The 26,653-nt window shown below is 43.9% G+C and overlaps 1 protein-coding gene across 1 annotated transcript in view; it reads right to left on the bottom strand.

Annotated features, from left to right (window-relative positions):
• AP3B1 (adaptor related protein complex 3 subunit beta 1) overlaps positions 1 to 26,653 on the bottom strand; it is a 287,452-nt gene that overhangs the window by 193,922 nt on the left and 66,877 nt on the right. The window contains 5 exon segments of the mRNA XM_040419630.1: positions 4,496 to 4,562; positions 6,042 to 6,076; positions 6,078 to 6,163; positions 6,166 to 6,205; positions 20,065 to 20,160. Of these exon segments, the coding sequence (XP_040275564.1) occupies positions 4,496 to 4,562; positions 6,042 to 6,076; positions 6,078 to 6,163; positions 6,166 to 6,205; positions 20,065 to 20,160 (324 nt within the window).

The raw sequence follows: 26,653 nt of genomic DNA, 5'->3' as shown, positions 1-26,653 counted from the left end.
ACATACATATACATAATAATAATTCCTCTGTTGCCATCATTCCTGCCTGTTCTGAAATGAAATAAAAATGCACACTCTTACTGCTCAGGCACAGAAGATCATTCCACCTTATTAAACGTTCAGTATGGCATAAATCTCTTGGAATTAAAATGAAATGATTCACGGGTAACTTAAAAGTATAAAATATTGCTTCTTAAAAACCCGACCGTTCATTTCTATCCAGTTTTGTCAATGGTGGCGTTCACCACAAGAGGAGGAGAAGAAGAAAAAAAATAAAATGAATCACTCCGGCAAAACTAGCAATGAGCTCATCAAATTCAAATGCAGCCTTCCATTTATGTATTTTTTATATTAAAGCTATAAACACGCTTCATTTGTCTTGCAGCAGTCGCCACACGTTTCTGTGCTGTTGCTATGAACTTGAGCCATTAGCCGTGCTCCAAGGTAAACTACATGAACCATCAACAAAAGTGACACTCAATCTAAGGAGTTCATATTTTCTCCAGATTATCCATGGTGGTTGACAAGCCGGTAATGAAAAAAATCACACTAAGCAAATGGATCCTCTAATAACAATCAATTCTCTGTAAAAATATGAGGGGTACAAAATGTTTCCTTGCATCTATTCGGTCATGAATTCTAATTAACAGGGTGGTGTGGGGGGTGGGGTAAAAAAAAAAAATATATAAAAAAAATTGCAGAGTGCTGGGGTCATCACAAGAAGTGCATGGGAAGATGATTGATAATGTGCTGCAAGGTGGCCTATGCTGCAAAGATTCTTTTCTCTTAAATTAATGATCCTCTACCTGCCCTAATCATAGGACCCGAATGATATTCCCCTTCTTATTTCAATTTTCTCCAGACATGGAGGATGAAAAAGATCGGTCATTAATCTTCTAATAGCAGTATAATAGATCCATCACAACAAAACATCGGCACAAACAGTTATTTTTTCAGAACAGTGATGCTCTTGCCGTCCTTAAATCAATAACTTAAGAAAACAGCAGTTTACCTATGTTCGCCTCGGCTGACAACATGAAATCTTATTAAATATTCCAGCCCTGCAGCGGAAGGAGAATAAGCTACACCGGGAATCAGTCCTGCTTCTGCCGTATGGATGTTGTGGGGCTACTGTATTACAATCCATTGCAAGGTGCCACGGCTGCATTTACCAGACATGCATAGTCTAGAAGGATTAGTCCCAGTAGTACCGGTATATGCTGGAACTTGCTCAAAATGTCATCTTGTCAGATAACTAAAATGTCACAGAGGCTTGTGAAAATCTTTGCACAATGTACCATGATCTGGTATAGGGTGATTGGCGCCCATATGTGGTCCACACCTGGCACAAACATATCCGTGAAATATATCTAGATTTTAACCCCCCTTCCCACTGCAGCCATTTTCCATTTCTGCATTTAGTTTTTACTCCTTGTTTTCTAAAAGCCATAACATTTAGATTTTTCCGTTTACATGGTCTTATGTTTTTTTTGCGGGGCAAACTGAGCTTTCTAATGGCACCACTTAATATTACATATGATACGTATTGGAAAGAGAAACTTAAATATTAATGGGATGGAATGAAAATTTTTTTAATTGAGCCACTGTTTTACAGGTTTCTTTTATATGGTGGTGCAGAGGACACGTTACCTTTATTCTGCAGGGAAGAGCAATTACAGCGATACCAGATTTCTATTAGTATTTGTCATATTTTAATGCTTAAAAGGGACACTGTCACCTGGATTTTACTTACTGAGCTAATAATATGACCTCATCAGTCTCCACGATTTACATTAAAATATACTAGTATTACTGCCCTGTGTCTTATTTTGTCTATAAAATCGGTTTTATTAATATGCAAAGAACCTCAATAAGGAGCCCAAGGGGACGTCCCTCGGGCAGCTGGAGCCCAGCCACACCCATTACTTCAGAGCCCAGCACCGCCCCACTTCTAATTTATTCCCTCCTCTTCGCCGACGTAATGTTTGTGCAGCGTCTGTAATCCCACGCATGCGCCCTGTATACACATGTCAGCGCCCACGCGGTATCCTGGCATCGGCCTCACAGAAGTCATTGGGCATGCGCCAGCTTAGCCACTCCTGCTCCTCTGTCCTCCATCCAGCAAGTCGTGCAGCTCTACTCTGGGTCGGGCGAAGAGGAGTGAATAAATTAGCAGTGGAGCGGTGCTGGGCTCCAACTGCCAGAGGGACGTCCCCTTGGGCTCCTTATTGAGGACTGATACCCAGAACCTCTTTATGTTTCCATATACGGAGCTGTGTAAGGGGCTTTTGTTTTGCGTGGCAGGTTGTTGTTTTTGTTAATACTAGTTTGGAGTATGTATGACTTTTTGATAACTTTTTTTATATATCTTTTTTGGGAAGGTGAAAAGGACCGAAAACGGCTATTTGGCCATTTTGCTCTTGCCATTATGGTGTTCGCTGTACCGGCTACATATTTGTACATTTTAATAATGTGTGCATTTTCAGAAGCAGCAACACCAATGATGTTTATCTTTTGTTGTTTAATTTTACATATAATAAGGAAAAAGAGGGATATAGTTTTTAACTTTTCATTTTGTTGGTTTGTTTTAGAAGTTTTTTTTAACACACTTCCTGTGGTTGCCTGCTGAGTAAAACAGGCGCCCACTGGCTATGGTGCCTGCTCAGCTCTTGAGCAGGCACCACATTTACCCTAAGTTCACACTTGCGCGTTTTACAGCGCGTTCGACGCGCTGTAAAACGCATAACCGATGCAAACCAATGCTTACCTATGGGACTGGTTCACATTTTCGCGTTTTACAGCGCGTTCGAACGCGCTGAAAAACGCCCGACGCATAAACAAGTTCTTTGAGCTTCTTTGGGGCGTTTTGTCGCGCGTTTGCGGCCATAAGACACTGCTGTCAATCACACAAACGCGCGTAATACGCGCGTTGACTATGGACAAAAACGCGCACAAAAACGCGTGTTAAACCTGCATATCAAAATACGCTTAGGTCTGAACCCAGTGTTAAAGACCTGACATCTGCCATATATGTAGAGCAGATGTTGGGAAGGGGTTAGGCTACTTTCACACTTGCGGCAGTGTGATCCGGCGGGGCAGTTCCGTCGTCGGAACTGGCCGCCGGATCCGCCTATCTGCCGCTGGCTGAAAGCATTTGTGAGACGGATCCGGATGCAGATCAGTCTCACAAATGCATTGCATAGACGGATCAGTCTCTCCGCTTGTCATGCGGACAGACGGATCCGTCTTGTATCTTTTTTCACATTTTTACCGGTCTGGCGCAGACCGAAGGACGGATTCGGCATTCCGGTATTTTGAATGCCGGATCCGGCACGAATACATTCCTATGGGTGAAAAATGCCGGATCCGGTATTCAGGCATGTCTTCAGTTTTTTTTCGCCGGAGATAAAACCGTAGCATGCTACGGTTTTATCTTTTTGCCTGATCAGTCAAACGACTGAACTGAAGAACATCCTGATGCATCCTGAACGGATTACTCTCCATTCAGAATGCATGGGGATAAAACTGATAAGTTCTTTTCCGGTATAGAGCCCCTGTGACGGAACTCTATGCCGGAAAAGAAAAACCCTAGTTGAAAGTACCCTTAAAGAGCTGTAAGGTGCTTAAAGAGAACATTACTTATCCCCACACACTAGGATTAAGCATCTGATTGGTGAAATCTGAAGATCCATCAACAGCAGTTAGTTTATTTATTCATGGCTTCTCTATGGAAAAAAGGTAAACAAAAACTAAAAATTTGTAAAGCTATACGAAGAGGCTAGGTCTAGGTTTTACTTTGCTGGACTATTTAGCCCATGTTAGCCATAGGCAGAGCATTTCTGTTGTTTCAACTTTTCCTATAAATCAAATGTACAAGCAGTGATAATATTTTTATTAAAGAAAAATCCCTCTTTTTTCATTTATCAGACTCATTTCCTGCTGCTCTCTGACTCCAGCCTTATCAAATACATTCAGTAAGGCAAAGAGAATTATCAGCTTCACTGAGAGATCAGGTTACAGCTGCTGTCTAGAGAAGTCCATAGAGAGGGATGAGGAGGGGAGCAGCTGCAGAGAGCAAAGAGCAACAGGTAGAGAGTCACAGCAAGTAAGTTCTCTGTCTCACCCCAGCTTTGGATTCACAACTACACTGTTCAGTACTGCTGTATAATGTCCTCAATGCTGCATCTGAGTATATGTAGAGGCAGACATATGGGGTCACTTTTTCTCTATACATGCAGAGCATGAGAAACTCAGAAACATCATGGTATAGTGTTCAGTCACTCTGTAGCTGAGCTCAGGGACAGCTGATTAGAGTTGAAGTCTATAAGGGGTAATCTGCTGAGTAGTGTAGAACACAAGTCATATAATAGCCTGAATAGTGTTATTCCTCGTGTACATACTTAAAGTGACAAAGTCACCTGAAAAACAATTACACTTTAAAGATCAAACACTGCAGTCCTTAAATTAGAGAACGGCCCAGAATGTGAGAACTTACCGTGCTTTTATCTTTAAGAAGTTTCTCGATGACCTCAATAAGCATGTCCTTCTGCTCTGGATCAAGGCTATTAAAGTAAACACATTATTACACACGCTTAGTGATTCTGCAAGATCATTCTTTCACTATTAAAAGAGACCTCCCTGGTATTTCTTAAAGGACTTTTTTACTTTCTACAAAAATTTCATACATGTATTACACTAATGTGTAACAGCATTAAGAATTTGCTGCATTTGCTTTTCGGCTTACTTAGCCCATCCATGGAGATGCCCAGGGGTAAGTAACTATGTAAGCAAGACTCAGCATCCATGGCTTTTTCAAGGGAGCAGCAGTGTCTTCTACTGTGCAGGCTCCTCTACAGATCTGTTCACCTAGTTACAGGGAAAGCAATGGACATCTTGTATCTGTGCCTGTGATGAGTGCCTTTAGCGCCTGTTAACCAGAAGACACAGCTGCCATCTTGGGAAAGCTTGGATGTCATGTCTTATTACACACTGGCACGCATCTACATGCGTGCTAAGCGATGTAGTGGATTCTTAAGCAATACACATTAGTCAACCCCAATAACCCTATGTTGCATGCTAACTTACTGTGCAATAAAAGGGCTACCTCATTTGATGAAAGTATTGCAAAGGACAGGTTCACTTATGACAGTTGCGTACAGTGACCCCATAGAACACTTTGGGACATTTTGCTGTCAGTTTCATTTTGGTCTTTTTGTACTTTGTTACTACTCCAGAAGGAAGAGGGAAAAGAAACAGAAAGGCCAGACATATGTGAAGGTGCCATGTCTTAACAGAGCACAAGAAGATCTTCACATTTCCAGAATATAGAGTGCTTCTGAGCGGCGACACCAATAAGTATGGAATGTTACTGGTAAGACCACTGATTCCCGGTGGTTACATGCGTGTAGGGGCATGTCATTGCTGTCACCTGTAACAAAGACTGGCAGGGGACCAACACATCATCTGAACAGGACTGGTGGGGAACTGAAAGGGAACATTTGCTGTGCCTCTTTCTTTCAAACTCTCTGACCACCCCTTTAAAGGGTTTCCCAGCATTTTTATATTGATGGCCTATCTACTGGCGCGAGCTGCTTACTGCAGCACCTGCTCCCACTGAAGTGAATGGGAGCAGTGCTGCCTGTAGCCAGCTCTGTCCACTAAACAGTGGAGAAGTGGAGTTGCTCGGTATCAGCGGATCGGCAGGGGCTGATGCGGGTTGTCAGACCACAGCTGATTCTGAGACTGATGACCTATCCTAAAGACAGGTCATCAATCTAAAGAATCCCTTTGAAAGGCCTTCAGCCCTGTGGCTTTCTATTACTAAACTGACTTTGAAGGGATAGGGAGCATTGCTGTTGCCTCCTAACCTCAACACTGTGGTAGAGAACAAAACATCTGACTGTCCACATTCTTATAAAGATTAAGAAGTTACAGACCAAGGAACCGACTCTTAATAAAAAGGACAAAGCTGTGTAGCTGATGTGAAGCCAGACTAAAGTGGCTAAGTGTCATACTGAGTTATAAATTGGGAGCCATCTTACCTATAAAGCATCTGGATGGCATGCGCTGCAGTCTTCCCGCACATAGGGAGACAAGTCTTGCTGCGGCTTCTTTTTATTAGCCAGCATCATTATAGGGACAATAATTGGCACCGATACTAGATAACACCCCGCAAAGCGCTTGCACGTATAAGTTGGTTAGGATCCTGAAACAAGACAATACAATTTAGCAGATATACAACATAGCTTCCATAGCATGGTTACCTTTCTCAACATCCCAAATAAATGAAGGAATGCTGCCTCTCTGGAAAGTCACTGACTGCATAGATTTGTTTGCCAGTGCTCATGTAGCCCCAGCACATTCAGCAGTGCTCACCTTTCAGTTAGTCCCTAGTCCCATTACGGCTCCCACTCTGATTTCCCTACATCAGACACACTGGATCCAGTTTCATCAGAAGCTAATTAACCATTAGTTTTTTGAAGTATGGGGAGAATCTGTAGTACCCAGAGGAAGCCCCAGAAAACATGCAACCTCCGTTGCACACAAACGTATTTTCTTTCTGCGGTCCGTTCCGTTTTTCTGCGGACCGTATGCGGAACCATTCATTTCAATGGGTCCACACAAAAAAAAAAAAAAGTTACTCTGTGTGCATTCCGTTTCCGTAGGTCTGTTCCGCAAAATGATAGAACATGTCCTATTATTGTCCATATTATGGACAAGGATAGGACTGTTCTATTAGGGAGCCAGCTGTTCCGTTCCGCAAAATACGGAACGCACACGGATGTCATCCGAATTTGTTGCGGACTGCAAAAAACATATGGTTGTGTGCATGAGCCTTACACTGCATATGGACAGGGTTGTCTTCATGAACAACCCTTTAAAAAAAAAAAAAAAAAAACATGAAGAATTATCCTCTGCAAATCACAGACCTACAACACTTTCATTTCAAGATATCTGAAGCAGACCAAGCTTAAAGGTATTATCATCTTATTGATCAGTGTTTTTTTTTAATCAAATCTTATTTATTGTTATGACAAACATGTTACAACAACAAGAAGAGAACAACATAGTACTCCATATTCAAACATTGGTCGATAAGCAAGAATACGATAAAAGATATTGAGTGTTGAATATAATAAATTGGGTGTAATATGCAGGGTGACAACTTAGCATCACACATGTGTAAACAACTTCGATGACTTAGTCTTGATATCGCACACTTAGTTCCACAACTTTAGCTAACCAGACAATTTAACAATAAAGTAACTCCTCTTGTCCTTAGAGTAACTCCTCTTGTTCCTTTCCCCTAATGCAACTTCTCTTAGTTATTGCGTTCCTTATGCCATTCCACCCATTTCACCCAAGTCAGCAAAAATTTGTCATGAGACAATGACTCCCAACTTGCCAATTCCTCTAGTTGACATATCTCCTGAACCTTATTGACCCATTCTTGGAGACTAGGGGTTTCTTTGGATAGCCAATATTTAGGTATGAGCAGTTTCGCTGCAGCTATGAGGTGCGCCGACAATGAGTGTCTGGCAAGTGGATAATTGCAATCTGGCAGGTTCAAGAGTGCTACGGTCGGGGATATAGGTGAGCCCACCCGGCAAATCTCCTGCACTGCTTTACTAATCCTATCCCAATACTCTGATATAACAGGGCAAGACCACCAGATGTGATACATAGTTCCACTGTCTCCGCCACACCTCCAGCAGTCAGCTGAGTATGTAGGGGAAATAGAGTGCATTCTTACTGGGGTTTTGTACCATCTGGTTATTATCTTATAGGAATTTTCTTGTAATTTAATACATCTTGAGTGGCCATGTGAGTGTGATAATATTCGGCTTGTAACATAGTAACATAGTAACATAGTACATAAGGCCGAAAAAAGACATTTGTCCATCCAGTTCGGCCTGTTATCCTGCAAGTTGATCCAGAGGAAGGCAAAAAACCTGTGAGGTAGAAGCCAATTTTCTCCACTTTAGGGGAATAAAAAATTTCTTCCCGACTCCAATCAGAATAACTCCCTGGATCAACGAACCCTCTCTAGTAGCTATAGCCTGTAATATTATTACGCTCTAGAAACACATCCAGGCCCCTCTTGAATTCCTTTATTGTACTCACCATCACCACCTCCTCAGGCAGAGAGTTCCATAGTCTCACTGCTCTTACCGTAAAGAATCCTCTTCTATGTTTGTGTACAAACCTTCTTTCCTCCAGACGTAGAGGATGTCCCCTCGTCACAGTCACAGTCCTGGGATAAATAGCTGATGGGATAGATCTCTGTACTGACCCCTGATATATTTATACATATTAATTAGATCTCCCCTCAGTCGTCTTTTTTCTAAAGTGAATAACCCTAATTTTGATAATCTTTCAGGGTACTGTAGTTGCCCCATTCCAGTTATTACTTTAGTTGCCCTCCTCTGAACCCTCTCTAGCTTGTGATCTCTTCAGTCAATGACTGCCCTATCTCCTTCTCCCACTGCTCAATAAACCAGGGTCTGGTGTCCGTACTTGACTCCAAAATTTTTCTATACAAAAGTGATATCATGCCTTTCTTACCCACAGATTGGTTCCACACTGCATCATACCAAGTGGGAGTATAACTGCTTGGAGAAGTGGATAAATATAACTTACAGTACCAATTAAGCTGGGAGTATTGTGGAGTCGTCCAGGGGATATGCTCAAATCTAGCCTTCAAATCCGATACTTCTGGTACTTGACGACCAATAAGGAAGTCTCCGATTGCTACATCGCCTAGCGCAGCCCATAGACGTAAAGCGTCCTGAAAATCGGCATTTAAACAAGTAGGGTAAATGCCTAACAGGTGTGAGAGGGGACACTGAGGTAGAGGCGCTTAAATGACTTGATAATTTGTGCCAACAATCTGCCACTCCCTTCAATGAAGCCGGTAATCTAGAGAAGTGTCGGGAAGGCCACCCGGGTCCCACAACAAGGCCAGAGCTTTTGATCCCAATACTCTCCTAGCAATTAAGCATCCTAGCTTATTAATTTTGGGATTTATTATCTCTGAGTGTAACCTCAACTGTATAGCCTTATAATAGCTGCTGATGTCCGGTAAACTGATGCCCCCCTTAGATCTAGGAAGGGTCAGCCTCCGGTAAGCTAGTCTAGGACGGGTTTGGTTCCATACAAACGCTGAGAAGATTTTTCTAACTTGCGTCAAAAAGTGGTGGGGTAGTTGCACCGGTAACGCCTGCATTAAATAAAGTAGTTTGGGGAGGATATAGGTCTTTAACCTCTTCACGACCGCAATCTGTATATATACGTGATAGCTGCACATACCCCGTGCAGCTATCACGTGTATAGACGTCAAGCCAGCTCTGTAATCCAAGCGCTGCAAAGCGCTTGGATTAAAGCTTCTGCCCCTGCCCTGGTGCTGTCACGGACAGCATACAGTCTAGTAATGCCAGCAAGGGGCCAATCAGAGTGCAGACTAACCAATCGGATCGCGGCAGTGTTAAAATGCCGGTTTCAGGCTCTGATCTGCGCTCTGCAGATCACAGCCTGAAATCGGTAATGTGTCCTGAAGCCCCCGATCTGTGCCCCCTTATTGTCCTTCTTCTTACCCTGCCCCCGATGCGGTCCGCCCCCTTCTGGCCCGATCTGTAATAAGTAAAATGCTGCCCCCTGCCCCCGATGCGGTCCGCCCCCTCCTGCCCCGATCTGTAATAAGTGAAATGCTGCCCCCGATGCGGTCCCCCTTCTGTGTGTGATGGCGGCGGCTCCATTCCTGAGCCGCCGCCATCAGCAGCGTGTGTCAGCTCTATGCTGACACTGCTGTAACCGCATAGATGCCGCAGTAGCTGCATCCATGGGGTTAATAGAGGGAGGGGGCTCCCTCTCTCTCAACCATCAGGGCTGCTGCGATCGCAGCGCCCGATGGTTGCCATGGCAACCGGACGCTTTGCAAAGGCGTCCGGTTGCCATGGCATAGGCGTCCGGTGCTGCCACCTACAGGCATCTGATTGTATTATACTTTGCAATGCAAAAGCATTGCAAAGTATAGTACAACCATCAGCCCCACTGGATCTTCAAGATCCAAGAGGGAACTGATAAAAAAAAAATTTGGAAAATAATAAAAGTAAAAATAAATAAATAAAAGTGTAAAAAATAAATTTCCTTTTCCTATAAAAAACAAACAAAAAAACTAACAAAAACCACACATATTAGGTGTCACCGCGTCCGTAGCGACCATCTCTATAAATATATCACATCATCAACCCCGTCCAATAAACACCACAAAAAATAAAAACGGTGTAAAAAAATAAGCCATTTTTGTCACCTTACATCACAAGAAGTGCAACACCAAGCGATCAAAAAAGGCGTATATACCCCAAAATAGTACCAATCAAACCGTTACCTCATCCGGCAAAAAAAGCCCATATTTAAGACAATTGCCCAAAAAATAAAAAAGCTATGGCTCTCAGACTATAGAGACACTTAAACATCATTTTTTTGGTTTCAGAAATGCTATTATTGTGTAAAACTTAAATAAATAAGAAAAAGTATACATATTAGGCATTGCCACGTCCGTAACGATCTGCTCTATAAAACTGTCACATGACCTAACCCCTCAGATGAACGCTGTAAAAAAAATAATAAATAAGTTCCAAAACAGCCAATTTTTTGGCCACCTTGTCCCATAAAGTGTAATAATGAATGATCAAAAAATCCTATCTACCCAAAAATGGTACCAATAAAAACCTCAACTCTTTCTGCAAAAAATGAGCCCCTGCACAAGACGATCGGTAGAAAAATAAAAAACATATGGCGTTCATAAAACCAATCCAGCAAAATCTGCCTTCCAAAAACCATACGGTGCTCCTTTCCTTCTGCGCCCTGCCGTGCGCCCTTACATCAGTTTACGACCACATGTGGGGTGTTTCTGTAAACCCGCAGAATCAGAGTAATAAATATTGAGTTTTGTTTGGCTGTTAACCCTTAATGTGTTAAAGAAAAAAATGTAATAAAATAGAAAATCTGCTAAAAAAGTGAAATTTAGAAATTTCCTCTCCATTTTCCTTTAATTCTTGTGGAACACCTAAAGGGTTAATAACGTTTGTAAAATTGGTTTTAAGTAACTTGAGGGGTGTAGTTTCTACAATGGGGTCATTTATGGGGGTATCTACTATATAGGCCCCACAAAGTGACTTCAGACCTGAACTAGTCCTTAAAAAGTGTGTTTTGGAAATTTTCTTAAAAATTTTAAGAATTGCTTCTAAACTTCTAAGCCTTGTAACGTCCTAAAAAAATAAAATAACATTTCCAAAATGATGCCAACAAAGTAGACATATGGGGAATGTTATGTAATAAATATTTTATGAGGTATCACTTTCTGTTTTAGAAGCAGAGAAATTGAAATTTAGAAAATTGCTAATTTTTATTTATTTTTGGTAAATTTGGGATTTTTTCATAAATAAAGGTGATATATATTGACTCAAATTTATGACTGTCATGAAGTACAATGTGTCACGAGAAAACAATCTCAGAATGGCGTGGATAAGTAAAAGTGTTCCAAAGCTATTACCACTTAAAGTGACGCATGTCAGATTTGTAAATTTTGACCTGGACACTGGGGCATCAATGACCTTTGGTCATGAAATGGTTAAAATATTTTTTCTCCCCAGCCAGGACAGGAACGGTATTTTCAACTCTTTCAATTGAAGTTTAATGTCAGCTAAAAGTTTAGGATAATTCCGGGAGAAAAGTTGTTCCGGATCCCTAGTAATTTGAACCCCTAAGTAGTTGATGTGATCTTTTTCCCATTGGAATGGGTAATTCTTCTCTAATTGGGCTATAGTCGCCGGAGGGGTGTTAACTCCCAGTGCCACACACTTGGCCAAATTTATTTTAAAATTGGAGATATAACCAAAGCGGGAAACGCAACCTTGGGGTCAGATAGTAGGAGAAGCATATCATCCGCAAATGCCGCTATAGTATGCGTCTGGGATCCTATACGTAAGCCTTGTATCTCCTTGTCCTGCCTAATAGCTTGCAGGAAGGTTTCCAAACAGAGAATGAAAAGTGTGGGGGAGAGTGGGCAACCTTGTCGGGTCCCATTCCTTATCTCGAAGTGAGGAGTGAGGATGCCATTTATGCGGATTTTAGCCGTGGGGCAGGAGTACAAGGACAGCACAGCAGTCACAAATCGAGAGGGAAAACCAAATTTGTGTAAGGTAGCTTCCATGTAGCACCAATCTACTCTATCAAATGCCTTTTCTGCATCTGTACTCAATAGGGCAAGTCTCTTACCATGAGTCAAGGCATATTGTTGTGCTTGCATTACCCTAAATGTGCTGTCCCTGCACTCTCTACCGCTCACGAACCCAGACTGCTCTGGGGAAACCAGACCTCCCAACCAGGCTGCTATACGGTGAGCCAGGATCTTCGCCCAAAAGCTTGATATCAGCATTAAGCAATGAAATTGGGCGATAGCTAGATGGGAGGTTTAAGTCCTTTCCAGGCTTAGGCAAGACCGTGATGTGGGCCTCTAATGACTGTTTGGGGAGTGTCGTTCCATTCATTAGGGAATTGAACAGTGACACTAGGTGTGGGCCTAATATATTGAAAAATTTCTTATAATATGCAACGGTTAGGCCGTCTGGTCCTGGGCTCTTACCTTTAGGGGTCGATTTTAGGACTTTCTTAACCTCATCTAATGTCACTGGAGCCACCAGCGCCTCTCTGCCGGCGTCTGGTAAGACTGGCAGGTCAAGAGACTGCAAGTATGCGGTCGTTTTTTTCCCGACGGTCGTTCTGCACTTCTTCAGTATCATTTTTCTGTATATTATACAAATCATGATAGTACGTGGTAAACACTTGGGACAAGACTTTAGCGTCAGTCGAGAGACTACCATCTTGTGTCATCATCTGCATAATATACGATTGCTCTGTCCTCTTTTTAATCATTGCAGTCATCACCTTACTGCCTCCATTTCCATGTATATAATGTTTGTGTTTGACCCGCATGTAAGCTTTAGCCACCTTAACATTTAGTACCGACTTCAATTCCTGCCGTAGTGACACAAGTTGTTCTAATTCCCGCTCTGATTCCCCTCGAATCACCGCCTTATGCGCCTCCGAAGAGATAGCTGGGGAAATAACAGAATTCACATTAAGTTCAAAGTAAGTTTGTAATTTCTTCGTGATGGTCTCTGTATGAGCTTGCGTATCCAGTATTGTGTGATTCAGTTTCCAGGTCCACTCTCTCCCAACTAAGTCAGGAATCTGAATGACACAAGACACCATGGCGTGGTCTGACAGTTATATTATCTATGTTGGCAGATTTCACTAGAGGTAAACTATTCTCTGGTAACATGAGATAATCCAGCCTCTGGTACGACCTATGTGGGTTGGAATAAAAGGTGTAATCTCTTCTGCTCCCATGTACAGACCTCCAGATATCGGCCAATCGTAGTGCCTGTAATCTGACTTGTATGGATTTCAGGGGCCCTAAAAGAGATAGCTGAACGCTGAGTCGAAGAATCTAACAAGGGGTTCAGGGTTAAATTGAAGTCGCCCCCTAGTAGTATTTCACCAAATGCAAAGGCTGAGATTTTGTCTAGCATCTCCAGTAACCACTGGACTGTTCTGACATTAGGGGCATATAAATTACATAGCGTAAAATTTTTATGACCTATCTCGCAATTTACTAGTAAGTAACGCCCCTCCGGGTCAACTAGCTGGGAGTGCAAAGTAAAGGGGACATGTTTCCGTAGCCCAATACTAACTCCTTTGGACGCACTCCTATCGGAACAGGAATGGAGCCAATAATGAAAGTTGGAATTACCCAAATTGGGAATATGATTAATCGAGAAATGTGTCTCCTGTAGCATAACAATGTCTACCGATGATGTCTTGATAGATCTGAAAATCCTACTCGTTTCACCGGGCCTTTGCAGCCGTGGACATTAAATGTTGCAATGTTAAGAACTAATGGTACCATTCCTGTTCCTTATAGAAGAAGTCACTCTGCCTTTGCCTATTAGGACCAAAATTGGAGTATATAACATAAAACATTTCAAAATAACAGATAAACGTACAATATAAGATACAGGCAAAAATACCTCTTGGGCCAGGCTTTTAGGCATGACCCAGTACCTTGGGGGTGATCGTCTGTAACATGAACAAACCCTGATCGGCCTAGATCCTTTTTAGAATACCCGATAGGCTAAATCAACTCCGTCAGGAGTAATATTCTATTTTGCTTACAAACCCAAAACCCCATATTTCGGTAACATACCATATAATAGAGTGAAATTGTAAGGTGCTATAGCACGTCCTGCGGTTCACGGACGCATAGACTGATACTAGTGGGTAATGGGTATAAGGAATAAACAATATGAGCAATACTTTCTTGATGAACAATCAAAAATAAAAGGGAAAAAAGTGAAAGCAGTCCTTCAATAGGCACATACTCTGATTAAGGCTAATTCTATTGACATCAAATCTCCATATCTTTTCTGGCCGCTTTTCTATGTCTCCCGCTCCTCTGCTGCTTAGGCTTCAGCCATGGAGATATCTCTGGTAGAGGCGGCAGTTCTTCTTCTGCAGGAACCGGCAACCAGGAGGCGATCTCCACAGGGGCTATATCCGTCATATCCCAGAATGGTACTAAAATCTGCTGGTGATCTTACTGTAAAACGGCGATTTCCAGCTGTAATCAGGATTCCAAATGGGAATAACCACCGATACGGAAACTTCAAGGTACGCAGCAAATCCGTTAAAGGTTTCAATATTCTCCTTTTTTGGAGGGTAGATGCTGCCAGATCTTGAAATAACTGGATGCTCCTGCCCTGCAGTGTCACTTCTTTTAGCTCTCTGGCTTTTTGCAATATTTCTTCAGTGTCCCTGTAGCTCAATATGCCACATATAATGTCCCTGGGGTTCTCTGAGGTCTTTGGTTTGGGTCTCAGTGCACGATGCACCCTTTCTATAATTACACTCTGGGCTCTCTCTGGGCCTAACAGAGTGGCGAACAATGAGACCATTACTTGTATTAGGTCCTCTTTATCTGCTGCCTCAGGAAGACCCCGTATTCTGATGTTGCCAACGGCGGCTCCTATTTTCCTGGTCTTCCATTTGTAATAGCAGGCTGTTCATTGCTCTAGAATGAGAGCTTAGTAGAGTCCTTGACCGCTGTGTTAAAAGGAGCAAGGAATCTTGTACTTGCTCTAAGGACCTCCACTCTGTCCCCAATATGCCGGACATCCGTCTTTATGGCGGCTAAGTCTGCAGCGATAGGTGCCAGGGCTCTTTGTAATGCCCTGTTCAATAAAATCCCTAGTGAGCGCCGCTCTCCCCCGACTCTGCCTGCTCCCGCTCACCTCGCTCGCATCGTCACACTGGGCTCCGGGGCTGAGGCCTCACAGGCGTCTCCTTCACCTTGCCGCTTCGTCGCCATCTTTGAAGTGCGTGCTGGAAACTGAGAAGCGGGTTTTTGAAGGTATTTCTCCATATCCGACTGGTCGCGGTGAGTCCCTCCTTTGCCTCTGAGGTAATTCTAGACTTGTCCTTGGACTGGATCTTCACTTCTGTGGTTCGGGTATCGCTGTTACAAGGCGTACCTTAGGATCTAGTGGCTGGAGCTCCCGCTCTCAAGCAGCCACCATCAAGCTCGGACAGGCCACGCCCCCTTATTGTATCAGTGTTAATAAAATCCTTTGCCCCCTGAAGACTTTTTCCTATACATTTCATTAAAAATATCCTACATTTCTATTTTAAAATTTCTTCTTTCTCTTAGTGCTGGTTTATTTGCGCTTCCCATGGATACGGCCACATCTCGCCTGCCGCAATCCATGGCCGCGCCTGCGCACTGCAGCGTCTGCGATCCTGCGGCCGGCCTGTTGAATAACTTTGCTGAACGCGCATGTCGCTATCTATTTCAGGCGGCCACGCATGCGCAGAATATCATCCCGTCTGAGATAGAGCCTCGCATGCGCGGCCGTACGAACAGTTCGGGCGAGCAGAAGGGTGTGCGAAAGGACATCGGATGACCTGGAGAGACTATTTCCTAATAGGCAAGTATCATTTCTACTCGCCCCACTAAATCCACCAACGATTACTGAAGATGGAGGCACTTGAGGGGGGCAGTGTGAGGCACTTGAGGGGGGCAGTGTGAGGCACTCTGAGGGGGGCAGTGTGAGGCACTTGAGGGGGGCAGTGTGAGGCCCTTGAGGGGGGCAGTGTGAGGCACTTGAGGGGGGCAGTGTGAGGCCCACGGGGGGGCTGTTTGAGGCTCAGGGGGGGGCTGTTTGAGGCTCACGGGGGGGCTGTTTGAGGCTCACGGGGGGGCTGTTTGAGGCTCACGGGGGGGCTGTTTGAGGCTCACGGGGGGGCTGTTTGAGGCTCACGGGGGGGCTGTTTGAGGCTCACGGGGGGGCTGTTTGAGGCTCACGGGGGGGCTGTTTGAGGCTCACGGGGGGGCTGTTTGAGGCTCACGGGGGGGCTGTTTGAGGCTCACGGGGGGGCTGTTTGAGGCTCACGGGGGGGGCTGTTTGAGGCTCACGGGGGGGGCTGTTTGAGGCTCACGGGGGGGCTGTTTGATGTAGCAGAGCTGAATATGCTGCTGTTCAGCCATAGTTCTAGTGGGGAAGGGAATAGATAGATGTAGCAGAGCTGTATATGTAACTTTTCAGACCCAGTGCTAGCGGGGGAGTAGAATAAAGATGTAGCAGGGCTGTATAGGAAGCCATTCAGCCAAAGTGATGTTAGGTGACTGGAGAAGACACATGTAGCTGAGCTGTATATGCATCTATAAAGATACATATAGTGTAAGGTTTATACACAACTGGAGTACAGCTGTAATGGAAACAAATCTGCATCAGTGCTGGTGGGTGGGGGTTGGTCAAGCTTTTGGGCTAATGTATAATATGGAATTATAGTTTTTGATGCACAGAATGGGTTTGTAAAAGATCAGACTGAGATTTTGTGTGTAAAACTGCAGAACAGCCACGTGTTACTGTACACTGAGCTCACTTCACATGGCTCTCCGATTCCCCAGCAGGGGGAGGGACTCACAGACACTGCAGGCTGCCAGACTGATGAGTCATACTATTCACATGAACTAGCACGCAGGACTCAGCTCTAAGTGTGATGTCATAAGGAGGTGTGGCCGGCCTTCACTCTAGCTGCCTAAGCCCGCCCAGCCTTTGCTGCAGAAAACCAGGAAGTGAACAGCTAGCTGGCAGCAATTGAGGATGAAGTAGCAAGATGAGAATACCCCTTTAAAGGAGTTAAAATGGGACACTGCAATAAATTAATTAAAGAGGCATTACTTATCAATTAGACTCATTGGTGCGGCTCCAGTCTCTCCAGCCAAACATTGCTTACCTGGGTGCAGCGATGACAACATGTGCTCACTGCAGCCAATCACTGGTCTCAGCAGTGAGCAAACAAGGGCAGTGATTGGCTGCAGCAATCACGTGTTTTCACTGGGACATACTCACTCCAGCCACATAAAGAAAGCCTGGCAAGGAGGACTGGAGCAGCACTGATGGATCTAATCGGTACATTCCCCCGTTATATCATAACGCCTTAATGACTAACCATACACCTTTTTATGGCGGCTAACGCTAGGCTGCCATCTTTTAACAGCGGCCTAGTCTAAGCACTATACGGGTCTCGCATGCAGCCGGACTCCTGCTCCAACAGCCTGGATCAACAGAAGTGCCGATCCGGGTGGTTTAACCCATATAAATGCCACAGTCAATAGAGAGTGCAGCATTTAAGCAGTTTAGAGGAATGGGGCTCCTTTTATTAAATAAAAAAAATCTCCAAGTGAAAAAATCCCCATCACATATTTGATATCGCTGCATCTATACTACACAATTACCATGTATTTTATCCCATACAGTGGATACCATATAAAAAATAAATATATAAAAAATAAATAAAAAACACAATGCCAGCTGTTTTTTGCTTATTTGGCAAAAAGTGTCACGTACCCTAAAATGATAACAATAAAAACTACAAGTCGTCCCTCAAAAATCAAGCGCTCAAGTAGCATCCATAGAAAAAAAAATTAAAAAGAAGGTTTTTATTGAGTAAAAGTAGTTGAACTAAAAACAAAAACTCTATACGTATTTGGCATCGCTGTACTCGTACACACCCAGAGAGTAAAGCTATCATGTTATTTATGCTGGAAAATGAATGGTGCAAATTTAATAACGTAAAACTCCAGTGCACGTATTGCTGTTTTTTTTTTCTATCTATTAGTAAACGTTAATCAGTAAGATATGCATGGTGGCTCAGTGGTTAGCACTGGTTCCTTGCAGCGCTGGGGTCCTGGGTTCAAATCCGACCAAGGAAAACATCTGCATGGAGTTTGTATGTTCTCCCTGTGTTTGCATGGGTTTCCTCCTACACTCCAAAGACATACTGATAGGGAAGCTTAGATTGTGAGCCCCATTGATAGTGCCTCTAAAGCGTGCGCAATATAGTAGCACTATATAAGAGAGTATAATAAATATATATAAATGCATACCCCAAAATGGCACATTAAAAAATACAACTTGTGCGGCAAAATAAAAAAAAAAAATATACGGCTACATCGATGGAAAAAAAATAATAAATTGATAGATATATATATATATATATATCTCAATCCAAAAAGGAACAACACTTCCAGAGATAATTGATTAAAAGCAGGTGCAAGTTACCATAGCAACTACGTAGAAAAACAAATACACTAAGACTGGGTGAACAGGTGAATGTGTGAACAGGGTCAAATACATGAGTACCATACTTACTATTAAGCGGAGTAGAAGCTCTTAGCGCATATAATTGATCAAATATGTCGGGCCCATCTACCAAACGTCAAGGTGACTTCTCATCAGATGGGACCTACAATAACACGGAGTGTCCAGCTCCATTGTTACTCTGATTAAAAGCACCAGGCAGGTGGGCACGAGTGCTAAGTTCCACAGAGGACGCCTACTCCTCTACTATATATACATAATCAAAAAAAGGACCAGCAACTCCAGAGATAATAGATTTAAAAGCAGGTGCAAGCTACCATAGCACCTATGTAGAAAAACATAAGTAGCAGCACAGTAGTTGCTATGATAGCTTGCACCTGCTTTTAAATCCATTATCTCTGGAGTTGCTGGTCCTTTTTTTGATTATGTATATATAGTAGAGAAGTAGGCGTCCTCTGTGGAACTTAGCACTCGTGCCCACCTGCCTGGTGCTTTTAATCAGAGTAACAATGGAGCTGGACACTCCGTGTTATTGTAGGTCCCATTTGATGAGAAGTCACCTTGACGTTTGGTAGATGGGCCCGACATTAAAAATCTGGCGCCCATCGACTTAAAAGGATTTTCATACCGGATCCAGATTGTTCAGTTTCGATTTAATACAACCAGATCCGAATGAAACGGATACCTCCAGATGTATTAAAAGGCACAGATCAGTTTAATTCCAGTTTTGGGATCCTCTGCCCGATCTCAAAACCGGAATGCCACAACGCAAGTGTGAAACAGGCCTAAGGCTCAAAACTGGTGGTCACTAAAAGGGATAAAGTATTTTTTTGGGACTCATATTGAGGACATATCCTCAGAATAGGTCCTCAATATCTCATCAGTGGGGTCCAACTCCTGAGACTCTGAAGATCAGCTGTTTGAAGAGGCAGCACAGATCCAGTGAGGCCTAATCCTGGGTCGGTGACGTCACATTCATTGGTCACATGGCCTCGCTGCAACTCAGTCCTGTTCATGTGAATGGGCCTTATCTGCAATACCAAGTGCAGCCTCTATACAATGGACGGCGCTGTGCTTGGTAAGCTGTGAGGAGGCAGCAGCATTCACCAAAGCACTGCAGGCTCTTCAAACAAGTAATCAGCGGGGGGTGACTGGTTCGGACCCCTGCCAATCAAATATTGATAATCTTTCCTGGGGACAGGTGATCAATATAAGGAGACCCCTTTAAAACCGAACAACCCCTTGCTGAATCAGTCACGCAATTCCATTCCAACTTCTAACACATCCACTTTTTTTTTTTATCTTAATCTTAACTAAAACTGCATAAAACAAAACTTACTTTTAACCCACGCTGAAAGGTGGCGATAGATAAGAGCGCCAAGTCTTGCTGTTCCTCTGCATATCGTACCAGGTAAACGTACACCAGCTTCTTTATCTAGAAGACATAGGAGGAATATTAAATTAAATGGCACGGGAGGGAAAAAAATAAATACAAGTGTCACGCTGGAGCACGTCACCGCATGCATCTCGAGCAGAGCTGGATGATTTGTTGAATGGTGAAAACAGACCAGACACATCTGCACTTAAGACGGGTCGGAGTCTTAATGCTCTGTGTGCTCGACGTGTCGACGCAGTACATTTCCAAACTTTTGGCTTAACAATATAAAATTATATACTCTCAATCTCCCGAGAGGCACTTTTGTGGCTGCTGGGGCAAAAGACATAACAATATTAAATCACAGAAGGTTGCAAAATACAAGACTTGTCCTTGTTCTGCTTTAGATTAGAGCAAATCAATAGTGACCACAAGAGGCCTGTGCACTGAACGGCAGCAGGTTGCGGAGAATGGCTCCTTTCCTTGAAACCACTCTGTGCCCAGATAAGGGAACGCTCAGAGACGCGTGACTGCACCGCTCTCTCCGCACTTACTGCCATTCAATGTTACTACATGCCTGGCTGTGAAACTAATCACGACGGGGCCACATTAGTCTTGGGGAACACAGGAAGGTCTGTTTAATTAGTTTATCAATGCTAGAACATCAAACTTCATGACATATCGACTAAACCTTTGATTTTGGTCTGTACCTCCAGCGCAGCAAAGGGTCACTAACCGCATCCTTTGTCATCTGCTAACATCTGGTACGCATCCCGACAACGCCTGGGGTAGCTTGGCTTTGCTAAAAAATGAAAATTCACGGCATTTTGGAAGCGGCGCTCAAATCATTTAGGAGATGGAATGTGCTAGAATGAGGTTAGCCATGATTTTTATCACTTTGCCTTTGATATTCAGTATGATGAAAGAAACAGATGTCGGGATGTATCCCGCCGATAGAAAAGTGATCAGGTGGAGCAAGGAGACGCGAAGACATGAGGGGCTCTTGTAGGTGGGCAACGTCTACTTGCGAGTAACTCGCCTCATAATGCTGTCGAAGTGACATAATCGCTCAAGACCTATGGCCAGCACATAGGTGGCTAAATCAGAAAAGCGTTGCATTGAGCGGAGCCGGAAAACTGATGAACAATTCAGAATTGATGTAGCGTTCAGAGTTTTTGGGAAGCAGGGTGACTGCCCCTTTAAGCACGGCAGCCATCAGCTGTTTTCACTTTTGTGCATGTTTGGGGCCAGGGTTCAAAGGAGCCCACGCGTCTGGCCATTCGGGTACGGCCACATGGAGTTTTTTCGGACAAGGTTTTGAAGCAGAAGTGGATTAGAAATCAATTAGAAATATAAAGGAAGGAATTCTATTTGTAAATTGGAAGCCCTCGCGGGCAGGGTCCTGTCTCCTTCTGTACCAGTCTGTAACCCGTCTTGTTCATGCTTAGGGTACTCTCACACTCGCATTTTTTAGCGGATCTGTCATGGATCTGCAAAAACGCTGTTACAATAAGACAACCGCATGCATCCGTCATGAACGGATCCGGTTGTATTATGTCTTCTACAGGGAGTGCAGAATTATTAGGCAAGTTGTATTTTTGAGGATTAATTTTATTATTGAACAACAACCATGTTCTCAATGAACCCAAAAAACTCATTAATATCAAAGCTGAATATTTTTGGAAGTAGTTTTTAGTTTGTTTTTAGTTTTAGCTATTTTAGGGGGATATCTGTGTGTGCAGGTGACTATTACTGTGCATAATTATTAGGCAACTTATCAAAAAACGAATATATACCCATTTCAATTATTTATTTTTACCAGTGAAACCAATATAACATCTCAACATTCACAAATATACATTTCTGACATTCAAAAACAAAACAAAAACAAATCAGTGACCAATATAGCCACCTTTCTTTGCAAGGACACTCAAAAGCCTGCCATCCATGGATTCTGTCAGTGTTTTGATCTGTTCACCATCAACATTGCGTGCAGCAGCAACCACAGCCTCCCAGACACTGTTCAGAGAGGTGTACTGTTTTCCCTCCTTGTAAATCTCACATTTGATGATGGACCACAGGTTCTCAATGGGGTTCAGATCAGGTGAACAAGGAGGCCATGTCATTAGATTTTCTTCTTTTATACCCTTTCTTGCCAGCCACGCTGTGGAGTACTTGGACGCGTGTGATGGAGCATTGTCCTGCATGAAAATCATGTTTTTCTTGAAGGATGCAGACTTCTTCCTGTACCACTGCTTGAAGAAGGTGTCTTCCAGAAACTGGCAGTAGGACTGGGAGTTGAGCTTGACTCCATCCTTCAACCCGAAAAGGCCCCACAAGCTCATCTTTGATGATACCAGCCCAAACCAGTACTCCACCTCCACCTTGCTGGCGTCTGAGTCGGACTGGAGCTCTCTGCCCTTTACCAATCCAGCCACGGGCCCATCCATCTGGCCCATCAAGACTCACTCTCATTTCATCAGTCCATAAAACCTTAGAAAAATCAGTCTTGAGATATTTCTTGGCCCAGTCTTGATGTTTCAGCTTGTGTGTCTTGTTCAGTGGTGGTCGTCTTTCAGCCTTTCTTACCTTGGCCATGTCTGAGTATTGCACACCTTGTGCTTTTGGGCACTGCAGTGATGTTGCAGCTCTGAAATATGGCCAAACTGGTGGCAAGTGGCATCTTGACAGCTGCACGCTTGACTTTTCTCAGTTCATGGGCAGTTATTTTGCGCCTTGGTTTTTCCACACGCTTCTTGCGACCCTGTTGACTATTTTGAATGAAACGCTTGATTGTTCGATGATCACGCTTCAGAAGCTTTGCAATTTTAAGAGTGCTGCATCCCTCTGCAAGATATCTCACTTTTTTTGACTTTTCTGAGCCTGTCAAGTCCTTCTTTTGACCCATTTTGCCAAAGGAAAGGAAGTTGCCTAATAATTATGCACACCTAATATAGGGTGTTGATGTCATTAGACCACACCCCTTCTCATTACAGAGATGCACATCACCTAATATGCTTAATTGGTAGTAGGCTTTCGAGCCTATACAGCTTGGAGTAAGACAACATGCATAAAGAGGATGATGTGGTCAAAATACTCATTTGCCTAATAATTCTGCACGCAGTGTATAGCCATGACGGATCCGTCTTTAACTCTATTGAAAGTCAATGGGGGACGGATCAGTTTTCTATTGTGCCAGAGAAAACTGATCCGTCCCCATTGACTTACATTGTGTGTCAGGACGTTTGGCTCCACTTCATCAGTCGGACAGCAAAACTCTGCAGGCTGCCTCCAGAGCGGAATGGAGACGGAACGGAGGCAAACTGATGGATTCTGAGCGGATCCTTTTACATTCAGAATGCATTAGGGCAAAACTGATCCGTTTTGGACCGCTTCTGAGAGCCCTGAATGGATCTCACAAACAGAAAGCCAAAACGCCAGTGTGAAAGTAGCCTTAGTGCAATTGTTTGTATTATGTAGGTGCACCCCTTATCATATGTACAGCGCATGGAATGAATGGTGCTTTAATAAATAATAATAATAAATAATACTACTTGCTGGTGGATCAACTTCTGGCAAATCTGCCCCAAAACCTTGTAAAAAAAAAAAAAAAACTGTGTGTGGCCGTACCCCAATTGCCTGATAGATATGGGTCCCACTTGTGTGAGGTGCACCTATCTCCAGAACAGGGATCACCCAGACCACATGACACCTGGCCACCACATCCAGGCGAGCAATGATCAGAGAGGTGGTTGTGCATGTACGTGGCTATTTCCATTCACTTCTGTAGACGTCCCAGAAGCAGTGGCGGGCATATAACCTATCTTTCTGCGGGGTCCATTGGTCCCCTCACCAGGCAGGTCAGGGGTCTGGAGATAGGTGTGACTTTCAAAGGGGGGCTGCATTTAGTAGACATTTATGGCATATTCTTTGTATTCCAAGATGGGAATACCCCTATAAAGAAGAGCATCACCTCCCCGACATGTCTGTTTTAATACTTGCATTCTCCATGAAAAAAGAATGTCCTGCCCTCTATAGAACTGTCCTATCCTTGTCTGGATTACAATAGGACATGTTCTATTTTTTTCCGGGGCCGCAGAACGGACCATGTGGGTGTGCTGTCAGTATCTTTTACGGCCCAACTAAATTGAATGGCTCCACACAAAATGCAGCTTGGATGCAGACCAGAAATACATTTGTGTGCATGAGCCCAAAGGGGCTGCATTAGTAGGTCTTAATTTTAGGGCGTTAGGGTTGGGGGAAGGGGGGTTAATTATTTTTAATGCAAACCATCCTCTACTAAAATGTCCAAAACATGGTACTCATTACATCAACTGTATACCGGGGATTACACTGTATGGCACTTACTGTAGTAATACATCTTGGGAGAGATTTAGCAAAACTGTTGCAAAGGAAAATATCAACCAATCAGACTCTACGTTTCATTTCTCAGAGCTCCTTTGGAAAATGAAAGGTGTAATCTGATTGGTCGCTATGGGCAACTAAGCCAGTTCTACATTACACCAGTTTGATAAATCTTCTCTGTTAACTTAAACTTCTGGGTCATTTTCTACATTACTGAACTCATTCCTCCTCCACTCATGTATCGGGCAGGTTGTGTCTCAGTGGAGGAGGCATGATGATGTATGTGGCTACTTGCACCTTCATCTGCGAGCAACCATCTTATGCTGTCTGAATGGGACTACAGGAAGCTGATATAAAGATTTAACCTATTACCTTTATTAATCACATCTATGTAGTTGAAATAAAGTGGCCAACCCCTTTAAAGAGAACACGTCACGATAAAATCCAGTGTAATCTGCAGGCCGCATGTTATAGAGTAGGAGGAGCTGAGCAGATTGATGTATAGCTTTGTGGGAAAAGATCTAATAAAACATAAAACATTTATACATTTAAATCTCTGCTATTTCTGACTTCAGTTGTACACAGGGGAGATGTTATCAGTGATTGATAGCATTCTCTGTATAAGGCCTCATGCACACGACCGTTGTTTTGGTCCGCATCTGAGCCACAGGTTGTTTTTTTTTTTTCACTTCAATGGGGCCGCAAAAGATTCGGACAGCACTCCGTGTGCTGTCCACATCCTCTGTTCCATGGTCCGCAAAAAAAAACAGAACCTGTCCTATTCTTGTCCGTTTTGCGGAAAAGAATAGGCAGTTATATCAATGGCTGTCCATTCCATTCCGCAAATTGCGGAACTCACACGGACGCCATCCGTGTTTTGCGGACCGCAAAACACACAACGGTCGTGTGCATGAGGCCTAAGTGTGTATAAATAGATAGCTGTCAGTCACTGATAGCTGTACACGGGGGAGTCAGTGATTGATAGCCTTCTCTTTATAAGTGTTTATACATAGATAGCCGTCAGTTACTGATAGTTGTACATGGGGGAGATGTTATCAGTGATTGATAGCGTTCCCTGTGTAAGGCCTCTTGCCCACAAACGCAAGGGCTCCGTGCCCATGCTGCAGACCGAAAATTGCTGTCCACAATGCAGGCACCGACCGTAGGGCAGCCGCATGCGGATCGCAGACCCATTCACTTGAATGGTGTACGACTGTAAGCGATCTGTCTGTTCCGCAAAAAGATAGCACAAGTTCTATCTTTTTGCGAACGGAATCACGGAACGGAACTCTGTAGTGCTTCCCAAGGGGGCTCCGTTCCGCACCGCATCTCTGGATTTGCGGACCCATTCAAGCATAGGCGTCGCTACAGGGGGGCAAAGGGCCCCCCCTAGGTTATTCCTCGCCCCCCGCTGATTCCCCTTTAAAACGCTGGCCTCCATCACTAGTACAGTCTTTAACGCGGGGTAAAAGGGGCAGCTGGCCCGGGCTCAGTTGCTCTTGAGCCCCGCTGGCCACTGGTGACGTGGGGGCGGCGGCAGGGCACAGGGAGAGATGAGCTCTTCCATTGTGGAAGTGCTCATCTCCATAGTCATCTGTCAGCGATACAGATGGAAGTGCTGCAGTGGGGCAGGGGAGGCTTAGGCGCGGGACACACATCGCATCGCATTGCTGCCAGCCTGATGGAGGTAAGTATAAGTGCTCTTTTTTTTTACATGGTACTACTACTGGCACATGATTGGGGGGCATCTATGGGGGCACTTGTTACTGGCACATGATTGGGGGACATCTATGCAAGTGTGTATACATAGATAGCTGTTAGTCACTGATAGCTGTACACGGGGGAGGTGTTATCAGTGAATGATAGCATTCCCTGTGTAAGTGTGTATATAGATAGCTGTCAGTCACCGATAGCTGTACACGGAAGAGGTGCCATCAGTGTGTCACGTGCCGGGGGCCCAAAGCAGACCTTCAGGACGTCCTGCAAACAGGAAACAGGCAGAAACAGACCAGGGACCAACAGAGTACTTTATTACACATGTAATAAGTGAACATGATAGTACTGAAAAGCAGGATAGGCAATAGTGGTAGCATTACCACAGAACCAAGTGCATCGGCAGACCAGAGGAAAAACCCAGAGGGCGGAGAGACAGTGAGCACCGTTCTTCAAAGAGCCCCTGGTGGTGGGG

The sequence above is a fragment of the Bufo bufo genome, chromosome 2 (assembly GCF_905171765.1).
Source record: "Bufo bufo chromosome 2, aBufBuf1.1, whole genome shotgun sequence".
Lineage (NCBI taxonomy): Eukaryota > Metazoa > Chordata > Amphibia > Anura > Bufonidae > Bufo > Bufo bufo.
The sequence above is the reverse complement of the archived record's forward strand: the minus strand, read 5'-3'. Positions and strand labels throughout refer to the sequence as shown.